General features: G+C 43.9%; 1 protein-coding gene across 2 annotated transcripts; it reads left to right on the top strand.

Annotated features, from left to right (window-relative positions):
* The first annotated feature begins 111 nt into the window (after positions 1–111).
* Positions 112–27934, top strand: LOC137452148 (uncharacterized). 2 transcript variants are annotated; one of them, XM_068160358.1, is made up of 8 exons: positions 112–230; positions 14719–14840; positions 16957–17095; positions 17960–18081; positions 19776–19886; positions 24279–24385; positions 26031–26121; positions 27710–27934. In XM_068160358.1, the coding sequence occupies exons 1-8, from the start codon at positions 134–136 to the stop codon at positions 27824–27826; spliced, it is 906 nt and encodes a 301-aa protein (XP_068016459.1). In that variant the 5' UTR covers positions 112–133; the 3' UTR covers positions 27827–27934. The 2 variants fall into 2 exon arrangements, with proteins under 2 accessions (XP_068016459.1, XP_068016460.1); XM_068160359.1 differs by having other exon boundaries at positions 113–230; positions 17960–18036.

Genomic DNA, 27934 nt, shown 5'->3' with positions numbered 1-27934 from the left:
CGTCCATGCTACGTCAGACGGCGGCGCCCCCCCGCGGCGGCACGGTGCCATGGAGCTGGAGGCGGCGCGGTGCGAGGGCCGCCCTCTGCATGCTACGTCACACGGCGGCGCCCCCCCGCGGCGGCAGGGTGCGATGGAGCTGGAGGCGGCGCGGCGCGCAGTGCTGGCCGCCGTGCGGGGCACGTGCGCTGCCGACCTGCCGCGCCTGCTGCACTGGATGCGCAACACCAGTAAGCGCGGCCCGGGCCAGGCCCCGCGCTCCGGGTGCCGCTGCTGCCGCCGGGTAGTCGGCAGGGCCCTGCAGCAGGCCCCGATCGGGGGGGAGGCCCGATAGGCGTAGCGGCTTGAGCCGTGCCGATTCGCGGCCGGCGCTGCGGCTGGGCTGCCCCGTTCCGTTAAGGTGCTGGTACCGAGGGGGCGTTCCTCTCGGCGGCGCGCCAGTCTCTGGCCCCGGGGGTGATGCGGTAGTCGGGTTAGGGGTTGGTGTGTAGGAGCGGCGTTATGCCCCGAAACGGCCGGGCGCATGCTTGCCTAACCGTCGCCCAGCAGAGGGGAGCCGAGGCCGGGCCGGCAGCCTCGTTGCCCAAGGCCGTCGGTCGTGGAGCCGCCTGGCGCGCCGCGACTTGGCACAGCCTCATCGTGTAGAGAGGGCTACCCGGGAGCGGGGCCGCCGCCGAAGGGAGCTGGCGGCACAGCCAGCGGGGATTGTGATGCTCGGAGAGCCGGGAAAGCTGAAGCCGTGGCTCAGGCAGCCTGTCGGATGCCGCCCTCTCGCCTTACGCGGGGGCTGCTGTCCCTGAAGCAGTCAGTTGGCACCGGGCGTGGTAGGCAGCAGGCTGTCACGCTTGTCTGAACGGGAGTTGGTGATGTGTTAGGGTTTGGAGTGTCGTGACACGGATGCAGACCCATTGTGCTGCCAGCTGTGCCGCAGAGACGGGGGCTTCGGGCAGAGGAGCGGGACTGGCAGCTCGGGTAGTAACCTTTCAAACTCCCCATCGTGAAACGTCACCATTCATTCAGAGGCACGCTAGTCATCATATATCTAGAGGCTTTTAGGCGTTAAGTTTTATCTCTACTCAACTTCACACGTTTGCAGCAACCTTTCAGAAGTTCGGAAATAGCGATTTAGCTAATTTGCAAACACTGCGTTCCCCACATCATGTCGTCTGAAGTTAGCGTAGCTTTCTGTTTCCTTTCTTGTTTGTGCCTCGATGTAGTTTCATCAACATGCTGCCATCAAGCATCTCGTGACAGAGGAAGGTAGGAAATGTGGGTCGGTGCACAGGCTGTTAGTTTGCAACTGAGCACAGAAAACCTGAATACAAGGCCATGCACTAAAGCTGTAGGCACATAGTGCTGTGTTGGATAACCTAAACACTGCCTAGTCTGGGTATATTTGCATTTTGCCATGGCAGGTGAAGAATCTTGAAGGTCACCCCAAATCCTGTGATCTTGGCTGAAGCAGCCAATAAGTGTGTGTCCTGTTTATTAATCACTGCCCGCTGGGACAGCAAACCTGCTCCCTGCTGATCACACGTTGGGTGGGAAAAAACTATTAAAGATAGATTACTTCCCTAAGTCATGCCCTCTTCTGCTGGGGTTGTTCTTCTTGCTCAGGTCTTCTGTTGTTTTAGATTGGGAAGATACTAACAAACAAAAATTGTGGCCTTCCAGTATCTGAAGGGGGCCTACAGGAAGGCTGGGGAAGGACTTCTCAGGATCTCAGGTAGTGATAGGACTAGGGGGAATGGAATGAAGCTGGAGGTGGGGAGATTCAGGCTAGATGTGAGGAGGAGGTTCTTCACCATGAGAGTGGTGAAACCCTGGAATGTGTTGTCCAGAGAGGTGGTCGAGGCCCCATCCCTGGGGGTGTTTAAGAGCAGGCTGGATGAGGCTCTGTCCAGCCTGATCTAATGTGGGGTGCCCCTGCCCATGGCAGGGGGGTTGGAACTAGATTATCCTTGTGGTCCCTTCCAACCCTGAATGAAACTATGAAACACATGGGGAGTGTTGCACAAATGCCAGCTGTGACACCTAGAAGTTCTTCAGCTGTCCAGGTATTTAGGACTGTAGACTCACTATTGCCCTGTGATTTGCAGCTCCCATGGCCACTCGGTGCAAGTCAGTACAGAACCTTCCCTGTCTGAGTGGCCCCTCTGCTGGCATCACAGAAAAGGAACCAGCTAGGAACACAGTGTTGCCCTCCTTGGTGGCCTTCTTAAGGACATTGTCATGTGTTGCAGAGCACCTGCGAATCAGCCTTTGCAGTTAGAGCTGAGATGGGGCAGCCTGAAACTTGAAGACTGAATTTTGATGGATGCAGTTGGTGTTAACTAACTGAACGTACTTATTTTCTCTTTGTGTGTATTTACACATACCCATTACACATCTACATGCTTGTGCCTCACTACACAAACATGTATAGGTATAGTGGCAGAGCCATCTGAGCAGTATTTCATCCTTTTGTCTGGATGTAGTGGCATGCTGTGCTTGCCAGTTGGTTGCTGGGTGACTGTCAATAATCTTGTTAGGTGTGGGTTGTTTTTTTTTCCATCCAATGTGCTCTAATTTTAAAATAATTTAGTTTCATGTGCAATTATTAATATTGATTGTGCACTTAATGTAAATCCTGACAGCTTCTTCTACACTTCATTAGTTTGTGTGGTGTGCATATATGAATTTCTCAGTTTACTGACTCCTTTACAAATAAAGCACATGGGAACTCGCTCGGGAAACCTGAAAACGCTAAACTCTTTCAGTTAGGAAGCACATATGACTCCTCTTTGACTTCCCCACTTTGATTCTGTGATCATGCTTGCTTTCTACCACAGAATTTTTTTAGCCAGTGGCATAGTCCATGTAGTTTTGCAGAAATCTTTTTATCAGGTAATGACTTTTAAAATGTTTGTGCTGCGGTTTCCAGAAGTCAGCACAGTTTTTGTGCAAGACAAGTCTGCTGTAGGTTCCTAGCCTTTATTAGCTTATCCTCTCTCAAATAGCTTTTTTCCCCTGGATTTTAATGATGTAAATCCATGTTCAGGTCTTTCATAGAATCATAGAATGGCTTAGGGTGGAAGGGACCTCTGAGATACCTATTCCAACCTCTCCACCATGGGCAGGGACACCTTTCAACTAGACTGGGCTGCTCAAGGCCTCATCCAGCCTGGCTTTCCAACACCTCTAGGGAGGAGGCATCCACAACCTCCCTCCTGTAAAAGGAAGTATTCTTGCTTCATATTTACTCTTCATAATTAAGGTACAACCTGAAGTGTAGATCATACTCCAAATTTTGAACTACTTTGAGCTTGGTACATCTGAGCAGTGGCACTTGGTGCCATGGTCTAGTCATGGGGTCTGTGGTGATAGGTTGGACTCGATGATCCTCGAGGTCCTTTCCAACCTAAGTTATACTGTGATACTGTGATACAGTCTGTGCCCTGCTTTTCTGTGTTATTTGCATCAGTGCTGATTGCTGCTGCACTGTGTGTGTAATCTTAAAACTAACATAATTAGTTCTGTAGTTGTCATTCAGTGACTTTTTAGCACATATACTGCAGATTAGAGGACAAAGTAGACAGGATACACAGGGCAGTCAGAATCAGGTATCTGAAGTAAGAATATAATTTCATCCCTATAGTCTCCTTGGCTTGCTGTCTTCAAAACCTTTGTTTCAGGATTTTTATGTCATACATTCTTCATTATCCATGACATTTTGTTATCTTTTTTTTTTATACCATTTTTTCTTCTCCTTTAAAAAAAAAAAAGTCTGGATGCTATTAATTTGTTTTCTGAGAAATGAAGTTGCACTTTGAGCATCTGCATCTTTGGCATTTCCTTACAGTTTGTCTTTTGCCAAGTGCTAATGCAGTATAATCTATAGGTAGCCATATTTGTTCCCAGATGTCTTCCCTGGCACGTGTGTGACTTAAGCTAATTGTATTTCCCAGATGGTCACACTTCTGGATAAATTCAAAGCCTATAGAATTTGATCTCATTCTGCTGCTTGTGGAAGTTAGCAGTTTCTGAATCTGTTGACTATGGTGTTTCAAGTTAAAGTGTTAATGTTTGCCCAATTTTCCTGCTGTCTTGCGGTGCTGCCGTCTCCCTGTCTAACGTTCACGTATGTCTGCATGTAGATAAATGGTAGAGGAAAGGGAATTGGAAAGCTTTGTGCCTACCTGTAAGAACTTTTCATTGTTACTCAATTAAAGGGTGTTTCCTTGCCTCTTTGGGCCACTAACTTGTTTTTTCCATTTGTCTTTTTAATGGCTATAGCCTTCTGGTTTAACTCCAGTGGTGAGTACAGAACTGTAGTAAAAGAGACAACCTCTCTCTTACTATTCTTATTTTCTTGCAGCACTGACCAGTCAGTAAGCAGAGGCATTTGTCCAGCAGGTCACATTCCTTTGCCTTTTTTTTTGTAGTGTCACCAGAGTTGCAAATCTTTTGAGTGATGTCCCCAACACAACAGTCTTGATGACATTTCTCTTTTCATGGTTTCTCAGACCTGCTTCTGTGGTTGCATACCAATAGTAACTTTTACTGTTGTTGTTGTTTTCCCCTCACAGTTGTTCTGTTTCAGTAATTATACTGATCATTCTAACATCTAGATAGTGCTGTAATAATAGGGAGCTGGGGTTGCTTAGCCTGGAGAAGAGGAGACTCAGGGGTGACCTTATTGCTCTCTACAACTACCTGAAGGGAGGTTGTAGACAGGCGGATGTTGGTCTCTTCTCCCAGGCAGCCAGTACCAGAACAAGAGGACACAGTCTCAGGCTGTGCCAGGGGAGGTTTAGGTTGGATGTTAGGAAGAAGCTCTATACAGAGAGAGTGATTGCACATTGGAATGGGCTGCCTGGAGAAGTGGTGGAGTCTCCATCACTGGAGGTGTTCAGGAGGAGACTTGATAGGGTGCTTGGTGCCATGGGTTAGCTGTTTGGGTGGGTTGGATTGGTTGATAGGTTGGACGTGATGATCTTGAAGGTCTCTTCCAACCTGGTTTATTCTATTAATGCTGGTTGAACAAAGACTAGGGAGGGGCTGGTGCTGAGGTTCCCACTGCCATAATCTGAATGCAAAGAGGGAATCTGTGCAGAGGCAAAACAGTTTTATGCAAGATGCTGAAAAGTTGCCATTGTACTATACAGAAATAAAAGCCTAGTCTTTGGCAATACAGATGTAGCAAAGAAACAAACCTCTGATGAACAAATGAAGGAAAAAAAAAAGAGAAGTAGTAGGAGGGAAAAATAAATATTTGTAGGAATAAAAAAGCTGTAAGCAAACAAGGATAAGATAAATGGAAACAAAAATGGCATGCTCACAGACAAGCTGTTTTTCTTCGGTGTGTGGGTTTCCCTCCCACTTCCTACTGCCATCCTATCCCAGTTTTTGTCAAGGTGTTGAGCTTGTAGTTGTACTTGCAGCTGAGGAGGACTGGGCGTGATTCCAGTGTTAACTATAGTCAGGCTTTTTTCCTCCCTCACGCCTGTCTCTCAAGAGTACATGCCGCCTTTGAGTAAAGCCCTGCAGATGGTGGTTGCCCTCTAGGATTAGTGCTGTTGCAAAGAGAGCCTCGCTGATTAATTTAACTTGGTGTTTTCTGACTTGCATGCTGTGTGCATGGAACATTATTGAGAAACTTTTCCATGGAAGAGCCAAGTTACTTCAGAGTCAGGCAGGTTATCTTATCGAAAGCCTCTTGCGTATGTGGAACTGAGAGAACTCTAATGACTCATCTTCCTTAGTAATGAAGGGAATATAAGTGCATGCAAGATGATACTCATTTGCTTTGTACAAATACAGAATGAAGTACCCAGTCACACTTTTTTTTTTTCTGGTACTGCAAATTTTAGAAATCCCAAATCTTTGTGTGATGAAAGAGGGCATTACTTTTAAAAGGAAGCTGCTTAGCAACACTGCTTTGCTGTTTTGCAATCAGCCAGCTCTTCCCACACACTGCAGTGAGATGTGTGTCATTTCATGGTGACTTGCATTCCAGCTTTTCTTTTGAGTTAGTCCTAGAGCTCAAAGAAAATTAACTAAGAGTTGGAAAGAGTAACAGGAACCTTTGGTGTCTTAACTCAACTGTTTTGTAAGATGATGATTAATGCTTTAATATCCTTCTGCAGTAACCGTGTTCCAGAAGTTCTGGCTAAGAAAACTTGGGTGAAGCCCAAGACCTAATTCAAAGCACTTGGGAAACCCCCCCTGAAGATCCCCCTCAGTTTGATCTAAGAATTTGATGTATAGCATCTCTATAAATGTGTGTATGTCCATATTTCTTCCTGCTCCTCCACTACCCAAATTCTTAAGTATATTCAGTAGCAGGAGAGCTTGCATTTGGTGAGAAGGGGTTCTGGAGAAGATATGCAGTGAAAGCAGAATTGATCAAGCTATCTGTATACATGGACAGAGATAGAGGTATCAGACAAAGTAAATAGAGGAATCCTAATTTCAAGTTAGAGATCAAAGTCACCAAACCACTCCACTTACTGACAACTGCTGAACACTTTCACTGAGCTGAGAGCTTTAATGCAGATGCGAGAAGCCTACCTTAATTCATGTCGGTGAAGCACAGATAGGGTGATGAAGACTATGGTTCTCCATGTACTGTTGCAGAGTCTAAGGTTGCTGAAAAACCATTTTTTAAATCTGTGCTGAAACTGACTTGTAATAGTGGCTTTTAACTTTTCTTTCAGCCGTGTAACGGTACAATAAAGCAATCTTGCACACTTTTGCCATTCTATGCATTTCATTAGAAACATGTAAAGCTAAGATTTCAAAGTGGTCTGAATTGCTGAGTGTTCACACAGAGATGTATTACTCAGAACAATCACTGAGTAATAAACCATTACAACCTCTGTAGGTTAAGCATAAACAGCATAGAATTATGGAGGAATTGTTTTTCTTATGGATTCACTTGTACTGAGAGCAAACCAGCTTGCTGGACCATGGCAGATGTGCTGCTTTAGGACAGCTCTATTGCATTTGGAGAAGGAACTTTTTCTCCTCATACTTTTAGGAATAGACCCAAGTTTGTTCAGTTTGTTTTCTGTTGTGTGCTTTATGATGTAGCCATTATTGTGCCCTCAGACCTGCTAGGTAAAACTATCAGACGAGGATTTTTCACAATGAGGACACAGACTCAAGCTGCGCCAGGGGAGGTTTAGGCTGGATGTTAGGAAGAAGTTCTTCATAGAAAGAGTGATTGCCCATTGGAATGGGCTGCCCAGTGAGGTGGTGGAGTCACCATCACTGGAGGTGTTTAGGAAGAGACTGGATGGGGTGCTTGGTGCCATGGTTTAGTTGATTAGGTGGTGTTGGATGATAGGTTGGACTCAATGATATCGAAGGTCTCATCCAACCTGGTTAATTCAATTCAATTTAATTCTAGTCTAGTCTATCCTATCCTATTCTATTCTAATGCAAAAATAGGAAATAGTATTTAAAAAAGAAAGCCTTTTTTTGCAGAAATTATCAGTAGTGTTTCCTATCAGTACTTGTGTCACTACAGGTGGAACTAAAGTGAAATGAGTCTCTTTAAAAGGATGAAAGCACAGATTTATGCAATGTGACAAATATGATATGTAAATTCTGTGTGTGTCTGTGAATAAAACAATTTAGTATGAGGCTTCATACCCAGATTGGTAGAAGTGATTTATCCAAGTAAAATATCCTTTCAGAAGAGATCATAGAAGCTTTATAGAGCCACATTAACTGCAATGTATTTCTTTGATAAAATTATGATATACCAAAAAAAACCTTTTCCACTGCTCTGCTTGGTAAACCAAAGTGGGATTTTACCTGGAGCTTGCTGAATCACAACTTTGGGAATTGGCATTAATTTCCTTTATTGCAACAAATGATGCTTCTGTGAGAGAGGTCTGAATAATACCAAATGCTTCTAAGTTGGTAGTCACTGAAACTTAGTAATGGTGGTGAAAAGTAGTGATCATAAAATACATGTATGACTGGCTTTGTTTAAATTTACTTTGAATCTTCTTTATGAATGTAAAAGGCTTGAAGAATTAATAAAATAAGCTCTAGTTATATTCTTCTTGTAAGAATCTGAGTACTTTTGACCATTAACGAGGGGCAGTGGGTTTAAATTATGTTAGGAAGAAGTTCTTTACCATGATGATAGTGGAACACTGGAACAGGTTGCCCAGGGAGGTAGCTGAGGCCCCATCCTTGAGATATTCAAGGTCAGGCTTCTAGTGGAGGATGTCCCTGCTCAGTGCAGGGGGGTTGGACTAGGTGACCTTTGGGGGTTCCTTGCAACCCAAACCATTCTATGAATAGCTAAGTATGCTTAGGGATGGAATAGTATTTAGAGTTACTGAAGAAGTTGGTATACTGAGGTCACAGATTGCTTCTGAAATTGTTTAGCCAAAAAAAGAAGCAATAGAGATTTAGACATGAGAGACTTTCACCTTGACCTGTGTGTTCTGAAAGACTAAATTAACCTTGCATTAAGTAACATTAAGGACTTCTGTGAGTCTGGCTGTACGTCTAGAGTGTGTCCAGAGAAGGGCAACAAAGTTAGTGAGGGGCTTGGAACACAAGCCCTATGAGGAGAGGCTGAGGGAGCTGGGGCTGCTTAGCCTGGAGAAGAGGAGACTCAGGGGTGACCTTATTGCTCTCTACAACTACCTGAAGGGGGGTTGTAGACAGGCAGAGGTTGGTCTCTTCTGCCAGACAGCCAGCACCAGAACAAGAGGACACAGTCTCAAGCTGCACTAGGGGAGGTTCAGGCTGGAGGTCGGGAGGAAGTTTTACACAGAGAGTGATTTGCCACTGGAATGGGCTGCCCGGGGAGGTGGTGGAATTGCCATCACTGGAGGTGTTCAGGAGGAGACTTGACAGGGTGCTTGGTTGCATGAGTTAGTTGATTAGGTGGTGTTGGATGATAGGTTGGACGCGATGATCGTGAAGGTCTCTTCCAACCTGGTTTATTCTATTCTGTAGAATACCCATAAGGTTCTTGCAGTTATGGTTGCCTTTGCTGAAGTCTCTTCCTTCCATGTGATGTGTAATCTTGGGTTGTAGCTTGTCTTCAGTCACGCATTTCACAGTGCCAGGGTGTTCAGCTGTCGGCATAGCGGTGCTCTCTAGCCAGTGTGAGGCTTTGTGATGTTTTCTTAGCTTGTGTTGTATTTGCTGTAGAAAGGCTGAGCAGCGCCAGGGTGTTAATTAGGCTTTTTGCTATGTGTTAATTAAATTGTACAAATGCATGGTGAGTAGATCCAGTGGAACCGGTTTTTAAAGCAAAATACAAACACTGTGCACTCAGACTTCCTCCATAAACAAATGCTTGTGATTCACCCTACAGTATTTCATGAACTCTGCAGCTCTTTCCTGGTTAGCTGTCTGTTCAGTGAACACAGGGCTTGGCTTGCACGCTCTCCATTTCACATACATAACAGGCACTAAAATTCTATCAAAACCAGGTCTCTATTTTTGTTTCTTCTTTGAAGATCCCTTGTAAGGTGATGCTGAGATTCTCAAGAGCGAAGGATTTGTTAAACACAAAGGGTGGAGTTGATAAAACTGAAGCCGCAGAGGCAGGAATGCATATTTTCCACACTTGGCACCTGTGTTCTGTACTTGATGGCAATCTGTAAATATTTACATACTGCAGAAGTAAATGTGTTATTGTGGTGTAGCTGGTGTTGTTTCTGGCTTTGGCAGGCGTGAGGTGACTCTCCCATGTCCGAGTTCAGTCACAAACTGTACGCACAAGCACAGGGCATGGCGTGTGCAGCTTCTGCTGAGGCTGCCATTTTGTCACCTCAGAAGAAGCATGTTCAGATCTCCTCTTTTTTTGTTTGTTTTGTTTGTTCCTACATGCTTATGCTTCCAGAGACATGCAAGTGATGCTGGTGAAGGGCCTGGAGCACATGGCCTGTGAGGAGTGTCTGAGGGAGCTGGGGTTGCTCAGTCTGAAGAGGAAGCTGAGGGGAGACCTCATCTCTCTGTAAAACTACCTGAAGGGAGGCCAGAGCAAGGAGGGGACAGCCTGTTCTCCTTGATGATAGATGACAAGACTAGAGGAAATAGTTACAAGCTGCACCAGGAGAGGTTCAGGCTGGATATTAGGAAATACTCCTTCACTAAAAGGGTTCTCAAACATTGGAATGGTCTGCCCAGGACAGTGGGGGAGTCACCATCCCTGGGGGCGCTCAAGCAGCATGTGTCATAGTATCATAGTATCAGTCAGGGTTGGAAGGGACCACAAGGATCAGCTAGTTCCAACCCCCCTGCCATGGGCAGGGACACCCCACACTAGATCAGGCTGGCCAGAGCCTCATCCAGCCTGGGCTTAAACACCTCCAGGGACAGGGCCCCAACCACCTCCCTGGACAACCCATTCCACTCTCATGGGGAAGAACTTCCTCCTCACGTCCAGCCTGAATCCCCCCACATCCAGCTTCATTCCATTCCCCCTAGTCCTATCACTACCTGAGATCCTGAGAAGTCCCTCCCCAGCCTTCCTGTAGGCCCCCTTCAGATACTGGAAGGCCACAATCAGGTCCCCTTGGAGCCTTCTCTTCTCCAGACTGGCGCTGTGGACCTGGCGCTTAGGGATGTGGTTTAGTGTTGACCCTCCAGTGCTGGGTCCAGGGTTGGACCATATGATGGAGGAAGTCTCTTCCAACCAGATGTCTTCTGTGATGAATTGATGGTTAGGAAGGACTATTTCCATTTGTTGTGTATTTTTTCAGTATCAGTGTTTCAATGTTTTTTTTTATTGTAAGATGTGCCTTAGGACCTATTTCACACAAGGCATCCACAAGAATCTCTGTGCTATAGTTTGTTTCATAAGAGGAAGTCAGAGGGCCTCATGTAATATGGTCAGTGGTCAGTGTTGTGACAAGTACTGTACAGATGGAAGTCCAGGCAGGGAAGGGGTTTTTGGGAATTGAGGAAGATGAGTGTGCTCCTTATCTCCCACTGAAAGTATCCCTTTCTCTACTGTACTGCTGGGACAGTGAGTAGCCTAGAGAGCTGTCCACTGCTAAAGCTAGCCAGAAAAGGTCACCCAGGCCATGAGGAAGCAGCTCCTATTGACACACCAGCTCTGAAAGAAAGGGAGCTGAAGTTCTGCATTTGCAGTGTGTTGTGGCAGGCCTGGTGGTCTATGAACACTTCCTGCATTTCATTAAATGCTGTATATGAATTTGATACTCTTAACAGGCAGTATAACAGCTGGATGAGCTCTCTTGCATAGTAATAGTATTGTTTTAAAGCATGTGCCAGATGTAGGGGCTTATTGCCCACAGGCACTGGTCTGTACAGCTGCTAATATCAGCTTTCTAGTCTCTCATTCTGTCTGTAGCACACTTTTTTCCTCATTCTTGCTTTCTCAGATGTTACCCACCTCAGCAAACTGTCTCCTTTGCACTCTTGAGGACCTGTCGTGGTGCTAACAGCCTCAGTTAAGCCACAGTTCAATCTGTCCACTTTCCTTTCCCATAATTTGTGGGTTTACTCCTGTGCTATGTCACATCCATAAAAATCTTCCCATAGCTGGTCAGAAGAATCACTTGTGTGCTTCTGGGATGTTAATAGCAAACTGGCAAGTTGTTGGATGGACTATGAGGTTAACGGGAAACAAATTGGCAAGTTGTTGGATGGACTGTGAGGTTAGCAGGAGATGGGTGCCCATTAGAGACTTCAAATTAAAATGCTGACAAGCTGGAGCTGCTGCATTGCACCTGTTGTGGTGTTCATGCTGCTGCTGTTGCAGCTGCTGCCTCTATCCCTCCTATTCCTCAGTGCAAAGTCTGCATCTCTCTAGGGGCTGAGGTTGTGGAGAACTTAACTGTGAGCTCTTCAGTACAGCAAATTGTCATCTTGACTTAAAACAACTGCCAATGGTGTTGTGGCCATGGGGGCTTACTATGGGGGTTTCACGATTACCTGTTGGAGTCAGGGATGTGTTGAAAGAGCCATTTAGATTTACTCTCTGAGAAGAGAGTGTCTTGTGCTAATGAATGAGGGTTTCTTAAATCATACTGTTTTCAATACAGTCCTTAAGCAAAAAGCATTTCAGGAGCTTACAATAGGTAGAAAGTTTAGTTTGATTCTTTTACTGCCCTTAAAAATTCTCAGTGTTTGTATCCTTGCTTGTGTTCCACAGGAAAGGTGAGGCATAGAGAAACTTGTAGCATGTTCTATAGGTGTATTTTGAACCTACTTGCAATCAAAGTTGTCTATCCTTGTGTTTCCACCTGGGACAGCAGTGCTAACAAACTTCTTTTAACCAAGTCTAAAAACTGTCAGTTTTCCCTAGGGGAACCACCTAATATTTATAAATACATGAAGGGTGAGTTCTGAGAGGATGGAGCCAGGCTCTTCTCCATGATGCCCAATGACAGGACAAGGGGCAGTGGGTGGAAGTTGAGGCATAATAAATTCCATGGAAACATGAGGAAGAGTATTTTCACTGTGAGGGTGACAGAACACTGGAAGAGGCTGCCCAAGGTGGGGGTTGTGGAGTCTCCCCCTCTGGAGATATTCAAAACCTGCCTTGGTATCTCCTGTGTGACCTGGTATAGGTGATCCTGCTCTGGCAGGGAGGTTGGACTGGATGATCTTTGAAGTCCCTCCCAGCCCCTAACATTTCTGTGATTCTCTGATTCTTAGGTGAGCGGTATACATATGTGTAAAAACCACACTCCCCACCCAACATGGTAGCTGTCTCAACAGAACAAGAAACAAACCAGCAGTGGGTGCCTCCTTTTAGACAAGAATCAGTAGAAGTTTGGTAGATTTCTCAGGATTAGGTTTATGGTTGCTTTTTATTCTGTGGGTTTTGTTTCTTTTACAGGTATGTAGCTTTGCTTTGACCTGAGATGTGCCTTTGTTTAGAACCAGTTCATTGTCCTCAGAGCAGTGTCTATTAAAAAAGGAATTGTAACTGGTCATTCCTTTTTTTTTGAGGAAAATGTAACACAAAAGGAACTGAGTGCAGGCATATAGTGGATCCCATGCTGAATGTCAGTTAGGAACATCATACTCTAACATAAAACTGGGTTGTGCAAGCAGGATGTTCACTGCAAGATGTGAAAGGTCTGGTTACTGCAAGTAAACCTTTAGCTGGAGTAATGTATCTGGTTCCCAATACCACAGGTCATAAAAGGATGAGAGAGTCCAGAGAGGATTGATAAGAGCAGTCAGACTCTTAAAAACATGCAAGAAAGGGCTGGGTAAGTGGGTCTTTTTCCTTCAAAGAAAGAGCAAGACTGATGGGACATGTAAGTCTTCAAACAAGTAAAAAGTTGCTGTATACTGGAGAGGAAAAACTTCTATTTCCATTGTGAGTGGGGTCAGAGTACTGAGTTTGTGGCAGAGGAAATCAAGATCAGTTATGGAGGAAATTCTTTCTAGTCGTGTATTCAAGCCCAGGAATAGATTGCTAAGGGAGGTCATAGAGTCTCAGTTTAGGAAGGATGTTGACTTGCTGGAACATGTCCAGAGAAGGGCAACAAAGTTGGTGAGGGGTTTGGAACACAAGCCCTGTGAGGAGAGGCTGAGGGAGCTGGGGTTGCTTAGCCTGGAGAGGAGGAGGCTCAGGGGTGACCTTATTGCTCTCTACAACTACCTTAAGGGAGGTTGTAGACAGGCAGAGGTTGGTCTCTTCTGCCAGGCAACCAGCACCAGAACAAGAGGACACAGTCTCAAGCTGTGCCAGGGGATGTTTAGGCTGGCGGTTAGGAGGAAGTTCTACACAGAGAGAGTGATTGTCCATTGGGATGGGCTGCCCAGGGAGGTGGTGGAGTCACCATCATTGGGGGTGTTCAGGAAGAGACTTGATGGGGTGCTTGGTGCCATGGTTTAGTTGATTAGGTGGTGTTGGATGATAGGTTGGACTCAATGATCTCGAAGGTCTCTTCCAACCTGCTTTATTCTATTCTATAAAAAAGCATTAACAAGCTTCTTTTAAAAAACCAGAAGTAGTGACACTTATCACTGATGGAGCATTGGAAGAAGAAAGGATTGGTGACTACTCCCAGGTTCCCCCTTTGCCCTTTTTCTAGATGCTTTCAAAACAAAGGTGTTAGAGCAAGGCAGGCATATCCTGGAGGAAACAGCCAGCATTTACCGCGTGGCTTTGCATGAACGCCCTGGTTTGCGTCCGTTCTTGTTTTCTCTCACATCTGATGTGTTTTCATAGTGCAAGTCCCGTAAAATGGAAGTTGAACTGTTGAACTGTGCATTATCCCTGATTTTTGTATTGTTTTTTCTGGTAGTAACTACTTTATTAGAAAGATGGTATGTATAAAAAGCAACTTGTATATTAAAAGAGAAGAGAAAAAGCCTGCGCTCAGGCAAGGCTGAGTTTTGTCATTTCTCCAGCAGTTCAAAAACCATCTTTGATGTTTTGGTGGGGTTTTTTTTATATCCTAAGCTGAAACAGTATCACTCTGGTGGCAGCCCAGCCCATCATATGTGAGTTATAAGTTTATAAATATGAAAATAATTTGAGATTTCAAAAAGGCACTGCGTTTATTTTAAGTGGCAAAGTTATTACACTCCCAATCTGTCACTGGCTGGGAAAGCCAACAAAGGCTGCAAAATGCATTTCCAATAAAAACCTTGTCCATCTGGTACCATTTATGTCTTGCAATTCTATTGTACTGGCCATCACTTAGGCCACTTGATCTACATGTGATTGCTGAGAGGGGTTTTTTTGTTGTTTGTCTTGGTGCACAGGTGACTTTGATGAGCTTGTGGTGAGTAACAACGATGTTGTGCTCAAAAACATCGCTGAAGATTTGCGGAACCGCTTGCCCGTCGAGGCAATGTTTAATTCAGAGCATCAGGCTGTTCAGAAGGTAAGCTGATTGGTATGGCCTCCCTGTGCTGAACCACATCACTTATTCGGGGGCTGTGCTGGTATCAGCTGTAGTTAGTAGTTCATAATAGAAAATGAGCACTGGATTGAGATGTATGAACCACATCACTTATTCGGGGGCTGTGCTGGTATCAGCTGTAGTTAGTAGTTCATAATAGGAAATGAGCACTGGATTGAGATGTATGAACCACATCACTTATTCAGGGGCTGTGCTGGTATCAGTTGTAGTTAGTAGTTCATAATAGGAAATGAGCACTGGATTGAGATGTATGAACCACATCACTTCTTTGAGGGCTGTGCTGGTATCAGTTGTAGTTAGTTGCAGGCCAATGGCATCCTGGCCTGCATCAGGAACAGTGTGGCCAACAGGAGCAGGGAGGTCATTCTCTGCCCAAGGAGGTGGTGAAGTCACCATCATTGGAGATGTTTAGGAGGAGACTTGGTGCCATGGTTTAATTGATTAGGTGGGTTGGATTGGTTGATAGGTTGGACGCGATGATCTTGAAGGTCTCTTCCAACCTGGTTTATTCTATTCTGTTCTATTCTGTTCTGTTCTATTCCCCCTGTACGCTGCACTGTTTAGGCCATACCTTGAGTACTGTGTCCAGTTCTGGGCCTCTCAGTTTAGCAAGGATGTTAACTTGCTGGAACGTGTCCAGAGAAGGGCAACAAAGCTGCTGAGGGGTTTGGAACACAAGCCCTGTGAGGAGAGACTGAGGGAGCTGCAGTTGCTTAGCCTGGAGAAGAGGAGGCTCAGGGGTGACCTTATTGCTCTCTACAACTACCTTAAGGGAGGTTGTAGACAGGTGGATGTTGGTCTCTTCTCCCAGGCAACCAGCACCAGAACAAGAGGACACAGTCTCAAGCTGTGCCAGGGGAGGTTTAGGCTGGATGTCAGGAAGAAGTTCTACACAGAGAGAGTGATTGCCCATTGGAATGGGCTGCCCGGGGAGGTGGTGGAGTCACCATCATTGGAGGTGTTCAGGAGGAGACTTGATAGGGTGCTTGGTGCCATGGTTTAGTTGTTTAGGTGGGTTGGATTGGTTGATGGGTTGGATGCAATGATCTTGAAGGTCTCTTCCAACCTGCTCTGGTATATTCTATTCTATTCTATTCGTTCATAGTAGAAAACGAGCACTGGGTTGAGGTGTAAGAAATCTCAGTTTGGTTCTCAGGTCTGTTGCTGCACGATTGTGTGACTCCAAGAAAGTTGTTTCATAGTTTTTAATACTTTGATCATAAGTTGCTTGGCATAGCTTTCATTCTGTGGGGTATGGCACCTGTCACAGTGATTCTTTAATGCTAGCTCTATAATAGACTCTAACAGCCCCCTTGAAAAAAGCAGCAACACCGGGCCAGTGTTTCACTGTTGCCATAATGTGGGCAGCCCAGAAATGATTTCCAGCTCTTTTCAGATTCTGATGGCTCAGAAAGAGGTGGGCTGTGAGTCCTGTGGGAGGGGAGAGCACCTTTTCTACTTGTGCTGTCAGTAGAGGTGGAAAGTTAACACATTTCCCAGAAAAGTGGTGTGTGGCTCTTAAATAGGAAAAGTGAATTGGCCACATGCAGCAAGCCTGGGAGAGGGAGGAGAGAGAAGTAGGAGGATGAAGATTATACCCCTTGAAATGATGAGAAGGCAAGCATCACAACCGGTATGCTTTTGATTGAAAATGACACCCATGTTAATCAGGGGTGATTCTGGATTGAGGCATAAAGCACAAAGACAAAAACATTCAGACAGCTGAAGCTGAGAAGCAAATTTGCCCTTTCTCCTAAATTTAAGTTACATTCTCATTAAAGTGGAAGAGGAAAAGCTTCCTTTATCCTATACCTCCTCTAGAGCCAAGTAAGCACTAAGGAGACAAAATTGACAGCAAGTCAAGTGGAAACCAGCTCGCATACCAGTTACTTCAGTGGAATTTGATGATCCACTGTACATCCAGGATTTCTGTTGTTCAGTTTTGATTTATAACTTGAGTAGGGGAAAATCCTGGACCTCAGGGATTTTGAGAGCTGTAGGATGGTGGGACAATTAACTGTAACAGTGTAAATGAAATTAAGAGACTTGATTATGCCTGCCTGCCTTATGTTCTCAGATACATCAGCATCCACTGCCCATGATTCACGTTGATGCATTCCTTTATGATGACGATTTTGTTGATTCATTGTGTGAGGAGGGGAAAATGAGTAGGAGCTACTGCACAGAGTGTGGCTCATACAAGACAGCATCTTTAGGTAAGTGCTCTTTTGGGAACATGAGAAACAAATTCAGTTTAACTAGACTGATTTGTGCAGTGACTCATCTGGGCAGCACAACATCAAGCTGATGGAGGACTTTGTCTGGGCTGGTGCAGTACACAGGCCACCATTGTTCCCTGTAACCAATGGAAGAAGAGTCCTACACATGTAAGTTGAGTTAATTTGCAGTGTGTGAGTGACACTAGTTGCCCACAGAAACTGGGCAGGGAAGAGGCAGGGCTATGTACCACTGAAAAGGAAGATGCAAGAGGAAGACAATACTGTAGGAGTCCATGCAGTAGACTCAGTCTCCTCTCATACTGAAGAGCAGTAGAAAACACCATCTGTCTTAAAGCTTATGTGTGGTGTGGTAGAGATCATTGCTGTCACCAGTATAGCACAGGCATTGAAGGAGGAGGAATGGTTTATGTGGAGAACATTCTGTTCCTTAAAACCTTGGGAGTTGAAAGTCAAGCTCTTGGTATATCTGCCCATATATATAAAGTTTTCTTGAGCTGTGTGGAGACTTTGGTACCACGTTTTCTTTGCCACCAAAGCAATCCCAAGCTGCTTTGTGTTGTATTCTTTAATGTGTCACTGTGCAGAAAAAGGTAATTCAGTTTCATGAAGGATTTCAGAATTCTCCAGGTGAGGGAAGAAATCCCCAGACACAGGACAGGCTGCTTGGCAGGCTACCTCTCATCTGCAAAGCCTGGTTTTCCAGGGTCCCCAGCGCTAGTTAAGGCAGGAAACCATACAGGTACTCGGTGAGGGGAATTCTTCAGGTTAATAACACATTGGTTAATGACACACTAGTTAGTACTGCCCACCCAACACCTTTGTTCTGTTCTTGTTTCCCAGAGTTTATTTCGCATTCCTTTTCCCTCATGGAACTGAAGTTTCTTTATCAACATGTACTGCCTGACCTGACAGGAAAGGTAGTGGTTGACGTTGGCTCCAGACTTGGTGCAGTACTATTTGCGGTAACTTCCAGCACAGGAATTGGTATTTTATTGCTGTGACAAACATTTTCCCTCTTCTCTAACTGCCTGCTCTTGTTACTTCATCTTGGAAGGGTCATTCTGAGAGGCACCTCTGCTCTGACTCTCTGAACGGCATAAGGTGCTCTTAGCAATTTCAGTTCTGGTTCTGTTGCTCACAGGAGAGAATGCAAATGACCTTGCTTATAGAGAGGAAAAGTCTGTTGTCCAACAAGGTAGCATATTGCCGTCTCATATGCTGCTCTTTTGCTACCTCCTGCTCTGTCTCTTCCTCATAAGTAAGTTTGTCCTCTGTCTTGACCGTGTCTGTATAGAAATGAGTTAAATTCCTTTCTGAAGCAGGCAAACTGTTAAATTATTCAAAAGAAGACTTTGATATGAATTTGTCTCCGAAAACATATTGTGCCACTCTGCGTTTTAAAATGCACATAAAATACTTCCATCGAGAAACTTGAGTGCAATTTTGATTGCTTTTGGCATGGCTGGTGCAACATATGGCCACCAGCATTGCAAAACACACATTTCAGCTTTCTTACTCGAGTCAATGGCTGTTTAGGGCTCAATCTCAGAATCGCTCGAGCATGTAATTTTACTCATCTAATTTTGGGACTGCTCAAACGAGGAAAGTTACTCCAATCTGTAAATATTTACAGCCTTGTGTCCTTAAATGGTAACACTTCTGCTACCCTGGATTTGGTTTGAAGTACTTAAATGTTTGTATTGTTACAGTAGGTGATAGTCTCAAACAACGCAGAGGAAACGCTTGTAAGAAAAAAGAGGTCTGCTTTTTCATCTTGTTCTTGGCTTGTGTTGGAGGAGAGGTGACTTCATCTTTGCAGGTTTCTTTTCTACTCTCCAAGCTGACTGGTTTCAGAAAACACTAACCATTAGATTATAGCATGTAGATATCTCAGAGGTTCTGTGTCTTTGGCAGTGTTTGTTTGCCTTTGCCGTTGCTGGCGAAGTGTTGATGCGGTGTTCAGTGGAGATGATGGCACTTGAAGCAGTGGCTTCAGTAGGGCCCTCTAGGCTCAAGTATTTGTCCTTTGGTTTTGCTAAAATCTCCAACAACTTTCCAAAATCTCAGTCTGAAACAGAACCATTATTTTGGGCTTAATAATAAGGGATAATTCATCTTTTTGTTTGCTATGTGCCCATATGAAGCACCTGAAAATGGCAGCGAAACAATACTTAGAGGGTCAAAATACCCAGTTATATACCCAGCTGTATTTCACTTTGCCTATGTCTGTGTCCCATGTTGGGTTTTTTAATCTTGCTATTTTCTTATTCCATTCTCCTAAAAAAAAATACATACCCAAAACCAGTGCAGTCTTTCCCTTCTATACTATTTTTGTACCTTGGTTTGTGCTGCTCTTTTCTTTCTTAGACCATTTTCCATCTGTTTTGCAATTGAACTGAAGTTGGAGAGTTCCTTTTTATTGTTTTTGACCTGGCTTTTTGGATCCCTTCTGAAAGTTGGTGAGACAGGAGTGGGAATTGCCAAATAGGACCTTAGCTCTGAGAAACATGTCATGTCCACTGAAAGACATTTCTCCACTTGCTGCTTTAAATTGCTTTCTTAATCTAACCTGTATTTTACTTCTTCCATTTTAATTGAAGTTTTGGAACTTGTTTTGAAGGCATCACAGTTACTAAATTTCCTTTTCCTAATATAGGGTTATCTTTATAGCTCAGCATCCCAACTCTATGGAGTAGAAATGAACGCAGACTTTTGCCAGTTGCAAGAAATTATGATTACAAAATACCAGTTCCTTGACAGAATAAAGGTAACTAAATACATGGCTTAGTGTATCTGTGTTTTTTTTGGTGCATCTATTTTTGATCACTGTGTCCTAAATATCCTGTTTATGTGAGTGGCTGGTAAATCAACATTCTGAGAAGAAGTTTCTGCCTTTGCTTGTTTGGTGCTAGACAAAGGCTTTGCATTAGGAGGTAAAAAAAATCACACAGCAGAGGGGAAGAGAGATGATACCAAGATGTGATAATGTGTTTCTTGGAATGTACATTCCACTAACAAAATGGCTTTCAAACAGCCCCTATTACAAGAGGGATGCCCCTATTACAAGAGGGATATGGGCTTGCTGGAATGGGTCCAGAGAAGGGCCACAAGGATGATCAGAGGGCTGGAGCTCCTCTCCTATAAGGACAGACTGAAGGAGTTGGGGCTGTTCAGTCTGGAGAAGAGAAGGCTCCAAGGTGACCTAATTGTGGCCTTCCAGTATCTGAAGGGGGCCTACAGGAAGGCTGGGGAGGGACTTCTCAGGATATCAGGTAGTGATAGGACTAGGGGGAATGGAATGAAGCTGGAGGTGGGGAGATTCAGGCTGGACATGAGGAGGAAGTTCTTCACCATGAGAGTGGTGAAGCCCTGGAATGGGTTGTCCAGGGAGGTGGTTGGGGCCCTGTCCCTGGGGGTGTTTAAGCCCAGGCTGGATGAGGCTCTGGCCAGCCTGATCTGGTGTGGGGTGTCCCTGCCCATGGCAGGGGGGTTGGAACTAGATGATCCTTGTGGTCCCTTCCAACCCTGCCTGATACTTTGATGATACAGTGTGATACCATTATGGCTACTCTTTCCCTAGTCTAATCATTGAAATCACTACTATTTTAATAAGAAAATTACCCTTTTTCCCCTTTCTGGGGAAGAACAGTTGCTACCAGCAAAAGTTGGTAAGTAGAACATGCCTTTAATCCTGCGTTGGGTGCCTGTGCTCTTGAATGGAGCCACGCAAACTGCTGGGTGTAGTAATCTCTTGGGAATGAAAGTAAGCAATTTTAAACTGGAAAGAAGGAACAAACATAAAACACTTATCACAGGGTAAGCAGTATCCTTGGGTTGCCCAAGTCTACCCCAGTTACCGGCAGTTCATCCATAACCTTTGTTTTTTGCACGTGTTTTATGGTCGTGACGCTTTATTGCGATGAGACTGAAACTGCTGTTAGGAACTCTGTCAAGCTAATTATTTTGAGCTGGAGATCTGGAGACATGCTTTTCAGCCTGGTATATTCTTTTATTATAAGCCTTTTTTTGTTTTTCCTTCACACCTTGTAATTCTGCTGAAGTATTCATTTCAGAGCATGAAGACAAGAAGATAATTCATTTTCAAAGCAGTGCCCGAGGACTTAGCTATTTGAGTCTCATTACATGCTGATTTAGTCATGTGACTGCTCTTATCACACTGCTTTGAACATTTCAGTCTTACATTTTTTATTTCACTCACAAGTGACTACTCTCCAGAGGTAAATACCAGCTTGAAAAATAGAATCCAGTTGCTGATAATAATTTGTGATGCCAGTTGGAAAAAACTTTTGAGACATCTGTATTAAATAACAATTGGGTGAGGTTTTTTTTTTTGTCAGGATAGTCTGAATTTTGTTATCAAAGCATGTTCCCTAAGGACAGCAGTGCAGAATGCTATTTTTAGTGGCTAAGACTTGAGTCAACCTTATGTTTCTTTGGTCAGTGTTTGGCTTGTTATAAGCACATAGAAAGTTGCCTAGCGTCTTCTGCCGTTCGAGCAAACACCGAGGTGCTGGGTGGAAAGTAAACAGTTCAGTAGATCTTAGGAAACCTGACACCTCAATTCAGAAATTGCCTGTAATCATTCAAGGCTTGGTAAGTACTCCACTGGGCAACAGGGCAGTTCTAAAATCAGTTGCTGTGTGTTCTGTTGTGCCATCGTAGTCAGGCAGGTCAGGAAACTGGAACACATGCAAAGGAACCCATCAGAAAAGTAGGGCTTTGGCTGGAGCAATATGTGGGTCTGCCTTAGGATGCAGTCACACGTGCTAATGTGGTCTCACAGTCCCCAGTAGGAATGAGAAGGGAGTGCTTGGGTCACTTTAGTCAGCACAGTCTGTAAGTGCAAACTAATTTTATGTTAAGTTTTAAGTGTTACTCAAGTCAAGGAAGCATCAACACATGTTCAGTTTCCAGGTACTTGAAGTATATTTCTGAACTGAGGCTTAAAATATTAGGACATGAAGCAAATTCAGTGCTAATCATGATTTCTTGAGCTGCAAGAAGTCCACTGGTGGAACAGTCTACCAGTGTTTGAATTAAAGAACTGCTGCTTAGCTCTTCTGTAGAGAGTTCTGGCAGATGTAGCTGAGACGTGGTTTACCCCTAGTTGTCTGTCCTGCATCACTGCAGGAGGCTGTGGCCTGTGTAATGGGGTAGCAGTCAAGTCTGTATCTATAATAACTTTACCACCTAAACTTATGATCTTTCATTTTAATCTAGAGTTAGCAGTGGATTTATGCAATGGACATGTATTGACCACTATGACCTACTGGTTTTGTGGCTGCTGATTGTGGTCTGTCATCTTTCTCTTGAGCCAGAATGCTTGAACTCCTTAATCAGTTCCTGTACTGCTGCAGTTTACAGTGCACTGTTTTAAGATCAATTAGCACCAATTTTAGATGTCCTGAAAAGTTTAACATTCATGAACTAGTGGGAAAATTGTTCACCTGTCCACACACTAAAGGTGGAAGTGGAAATCTGAGCAGTCATTCTGACAACTGAACTGTCTCTCAATGAGGTGGAGCCTTCAAACACTAACCTGTCTGTTCTGGGTAAGGTATAAGATGCTTCCTTTCCGTTTGCCACAGGCAACGGTGAACAGCTTGGCATGGTAAGGTGTTGTAAGGAGATGCAGCTGTTTGCTTTACTGATTTGGAGCACTTGCAGAGAAACCAGGGAATATATCTCTCAAAGATGGAATGCTGTGATGCCCGATGTTTTATGAACAGTAGAGTTTTGTTTCTGTTATTTCTGATACTGACATATTTGGCTAGAATTGCAGTTGCTAAAATGCATTCTGATAGGATGAGCCAGAGTCATAACTGTGGCAACTTACCACATGTGAATGCTTAGAAGTTGCAGGGCTGATAGTATCTGCTTCCTCTGTCAATCAGAACAGCATGCATTGCGTGCTTGTTATGAGGAGGAATACATGATTTACCTTCTGAACAAGCATTGATATATTGTTAAGTGGATAAAATGTTTTTCAGCAGGTGTTTTTAATCCTATATGCCAACATTCAGCTTTCCTGTCAGAATTAAGAATTTCTTTTCTACATCTGCCCAGTAGTGGAAGAATTTGGCAAAATCAGGTTAGTGTATTCCCAGCTGACACAAGAAAGAAAAGTCCAGATTTTCTGTCCATTTTCAACATGCAGAGTTGGACATCACAAAGATGTGTGGGCTGCAAGTGATACTCAGATTGGCTTTCTCTTCATTATCCCTACAAAAGGTGTTCCAATCTGTATTTCTCCTCAGCTTTGGGATGTGATCTGTTTCTCCTTGATTAAGAGGAAATCAAGCACATCTTGTCAGAGTGTTAATGAGCATCTGCATTCTCCTGTCACTGTAGTCTCACCTGTTTGAAAATGATGTGATGTGCTCATATCCTTTTTGGTGGGTGAAGGTAGAGGAAATCAAACTGGCTCCTGTGCTGATTGGAGAGGCAGTTGTTTAGCAAAGTAAAGCACTTTCTGTCCTCTAGTGCCACTGAGTATCCAGCATCCTCAGTACCAATGTAGAATAGGATAGGATAGGATAGCATAGGATAGGATAGAATAGGGTAGAGTAGAGTAGAGCAGAGTAGACCAGGTTGGAAGAGACCTCAAGATCATCGCGTCCAACTGCCGTAGTAAGAGTTCAGCTGTTAAACCTGGGTCCATAGTGCCTTCCAGCTGCAATCTTTTAGGAGCCCACTGAGCCTGAGACCCATTTTAATATCCTGAAAAAACCTTTAGCTAGCTGAGCTCCTTTCCAGAAATCAGTGAGCATTTGTGGTAAAACATAGTTCATTGATAAACAACAGATCCTGTCCTCTTTATGGCACACAGTGTTCTAAACCAAAAGCATCACAGTATCACTAAGGTTGGAAGAGACCTCAAAGATCAAATGCACCTTATTTCACTTAATGTATTAAATAAAGTATTTTAATTAGAGCAGATAAATCTGACTTTGCCTTTTTTCCCCCAAAGCTTATCCTAGTTGTTTACTTCAGTTTTATCTACTGTGAAGCCAGTGAAAATAGCCATCTTTGTGACTGGTTGGAAATGGTGGTGGCAGGTGCTGTATTAGCTTGACAGGCTTCATGAGGGTTGTATTTGTCTCTTAATTCATGGCCTTGTGAAATTCTTCTCCTTCAGGTGGTTCATGCAGACATTCGTACTCAGGCTTCGCTTCTTCAGGAGGCTGACGTTGTTGTAATGAATAATGTTTTTGAATATTTTCTTGACAGACAGGAACAGGCCAGGTAAGCTATGTGTCCAAACAAGTTATCTTACTTCCTTGGCAAGGTGTCTGTAACTTTGTGAGTTCAGGAGAACCTTAAGGTTGTGCTTTTTGAAGTCGCACACATAAATTACATAAGGAAATGTGTTTAAAGTGCTTACACTTAATTGTTACCCTTAACTGCTGAGGTGTTAATGGCAGTCATTTGTTGTTCAACCCACTAAACATGATGCTTTGTTTACCCAAACCTTGGCCTGAATCCTTGCAGTGATCTGTTAAAACAGCAGCTTGCTGTTAAAGGATCTGAAATTTCGGTATCAGTTTCAAGCTTAATCTTCATAAAGAAGAGAGGTCACTGACTCGTGATGTCAGAGCTTTAATATCAATGCACTGCAAAATGTGGTTGTTGATGATGTTTCAAATACCAGGATATCAGGTAGTGATAGGACTAGGGGGAAGGGAATGAAGCTGGAGGTGGGGAGATTCAGGCTGGAGGTGAGGAGGAAGTTCTTCACCATGAGAGTGGTGAAGCCCTGGAATGGGTTGTCCAGGGAGGTGGTTGAGGCCCTGTCCCTGGAGGTGTTTAAGAGCAGGCTGGATGAGGCTCTGGCCAGCCTGCTCTAGTGTGGGGTGTCCCTGCCCATGGCAGGGGGGTTGGAACTAGATGATCCTTGTGGTCCCTTCCAACCCTGACTGATACTATGATACTATGAAATATGTCTTTGTAAGGATGCGGTAACAAGCAAAGATGCAAGTGGAGTTCTTCTCTTTCAGGTACAAGACACAGACAGAATAGCTTTTTCTAATCCATCTGTATCTGTTTAAAACATAAATAACTTCACTGTCCAAAGTTACTGTGCCTTTAGAATGGGCAGTCAAAAAGAAAGGGTGCCTGTGTGGCAGCCAGCAGTCTGGCATTCACTAGCAGTTTCAGCTAAGGCTTGCCCTACTGCCCTTGATACCCAGGCAGTGGTGTCAACTGGAGAGGTACAGAGGGGTGGCTGAAGGATAGTGGATGTTTCAAATTGCCAGAAGATTTGCTTCCAGGCACGAGTGAGAATTCATTTTATGTTAAGAATTCAGGGGTATTGGTTTAGTGCATTAGTACCATGAAGACAAATGACATTTGAGGAGTGCTGGAAATTAAATCCTTCTTGGTCTGAATTGCTGTGCTCTAAGAAATTATCTGACTTGCAACATAAAAAAAGAAAAAAGGAATGCTGGGGGGCTACACAACTCCAGTTGCTCATGTCTTAAGAGAAGTGATTTTACATGACTGTGAAGTATGTACATACAGAGCAGTTTGTTGAGCTTAATGTGTGCTCAGGGAATGGATTTTCTTCAGAACCGAAAGCTGAAAGGGACTCAATGTTTAATCCTAGTCCAAAGTGAAGGTGTTGATGGCACAAAATGACGTGCCTGTATGTATCAGAGTTGAGAACTTACAAAATCCAACATTGTGAGACCATGCATTCCCTCTGTTTTTAATACAAAGCTTGATTCTGTTCATACGAAGACAAATGCTTAGCTCTTATAACAAGCATCTATAGCAAGTCTCTTAAATCTACCTCTGGCCAATAAACTCTCTAAGTCTTAGATTAATTTAATACCAAATGTGGATTATTTTTTTTTAACCCTAAAACTGATGACTTTTGAATGTGTTTCAGAGCTTGGGACTTTATTGCTGGTAATGTAAGGAAAAGAGGGGCCTTATTAGTGACAGTTCCGAGCCTGAAAGAATCACTCTCAAAGCTTCAGGTAAGTTCCCTCCACCAGTTTTAGCCAGCACATTTGGTTAACTTTCTATGAAAGTGGCAGTTCTGTAGCTGATGTTAGCTGATTCTCAGTATTGCTGTGAGGAAGCATGTGTAATTTTATGCATAGATGAGAAGATGCTGGGTTGACCACCACCACATCTTTGTGCACTTTGGTTGTCCTCAACTGTAAAATGGGAATCTCAGCCTGTATATTGTCATAGGATCGCTAAAGCTGGAAAAGACCTTTAAGGTCATTGAGTCCAACCATAACCCATGACCACTACACCATGAATTTTAACAAATGTTAATAGGCTGCATGAATCATTTTAGTGTTGTGTGTATTATTAACAATACCTTAGCTGTGAGGTTAAAAAAACCCACGACCAACCAAGCAAAAAAACCCCACAAAATGCAAAGCCGTATTGTGATGTGGGTAAGTTTTGTGATAATCACAGTGACTTCCACCAGACATCTTCCAGGTATAGGGGTAGACCCTCAGGAGCACCAGATGGATTCACAAACTTCTAGATGCAAAACCTTGAAATATTACCACTATTTAGCTCCACATTTGCACATTGCCTTGAAATGTGATCAATGTTCTGTTAAGACAGTGGAAGAAAGAAAGGGGTGTATTAAGGAAGGACCATCCCTGTGGGTTCTCTGTCTTCTGACCTGCTGTCAGAATAGAAAATGACTCAGAATATTCCAGTATGAGCTGTTAGAAGTAGAGATTAGGGAGAGATGTGGTCTCTCAACCAGCCAAGTGCTTGCTATCAGACATCTTGGATCAGTGACAGCTTTAATTTGCAGTTGGAAACAAGTATGTCAGCAGTGCGACTTTCAGATGTATTGAGCAAGCGCCCTGTGCTGCTTCTGTTCCCTGAGTTAGTAAACCACTTCCAGTGGACCAACCTTCTGCTCTCTGTCCATTCTGCCACAGGTCGGTGATAGTTTCCAGTTGTGTGTATGGTGCCTAAACAAATGATGTGGGCTAGGTTTAGTTAGGAAACAAAACACTGATCATACATGACAAGGTTCTTTGTAAAGTGGCTTGCTCACCACAGGAGCCTGCTTTAGAGAAACTGAATCACTTGTTGCCTGTATGCTGATGGTGAAGCAGATCCTCAGCCATTAGAGCAGCATTGGTGTCATTTCACCTTTTCCTGGAGCAGGCAGTAGTTGCACAGCATCTGAGAAGCCCTTTGTAACCTTAATATAATACTCCCTGGGCATAAAACAAGAAATTACCTGTGGTTCTTCCATGGCACAGTTAGCTGATCCCTCAACGCTTGTGTCGGAATATTGCCCTCTGATCAGGATGCTTGAGGCTTATGCAAATACACACAGAGAAGCAGTTGTAACATGCTAGCAAAATATCTAGATTGTTGACTGAGATAAATTTTAAAAGTGATCATTTTCTCTCCTGTTTAAGTCAAACAGCATTCCCAGAGCTGAACTTACCCTTGCTACACAACTCAGAATGACTGAACTCTCTTACTGTGTCTTACCTTAGCGTTGTACTGATGTTGAAACTCCTGCTGTGTTTCTCAGTGCTGTGTTCACTTACAGACCTGTTTGCATTGTTTCAGACTGATATACAGCTCAGCCAGTGGGTTGAAGAGATGGAGCTAAACTATGATGTGTGTATGGAGAAGGATGTTGACAGGGAAGCACTGGAACAAATACATTTATACAAGATTCTCTAGTACCTGGACAAATTTTACTACTGTCTTTGTAATATGATATATTTTTGGAGCTAAAAATGAATTTGTATTGGTTTATGTGAATAAACGAGGACAACATTGTTATAGTGA

The sequence above is a fragment of the Melanerpes formicivorus genome, unplaced genomic scaffold (assembly GCF_026170545.1).
Source record: "Melanerpes formicivorus ecotype bairdi unplaced genomic scaffold, bMelFor1.0.p_v2 SCAF_49, whole genome shotgun sequence".
Taxonomy (NCBI): domain Eukaryota; kingdom Metazoa; phylum Chordata; class Aves; order Piciformes; family Picidae; genus Melanerpes; species Melanerpes formicivorus.
Note: the sequence above shows the minus strand (reverse complement) of the source record. Positions and strands in the feature narration are given on the sequence as shown.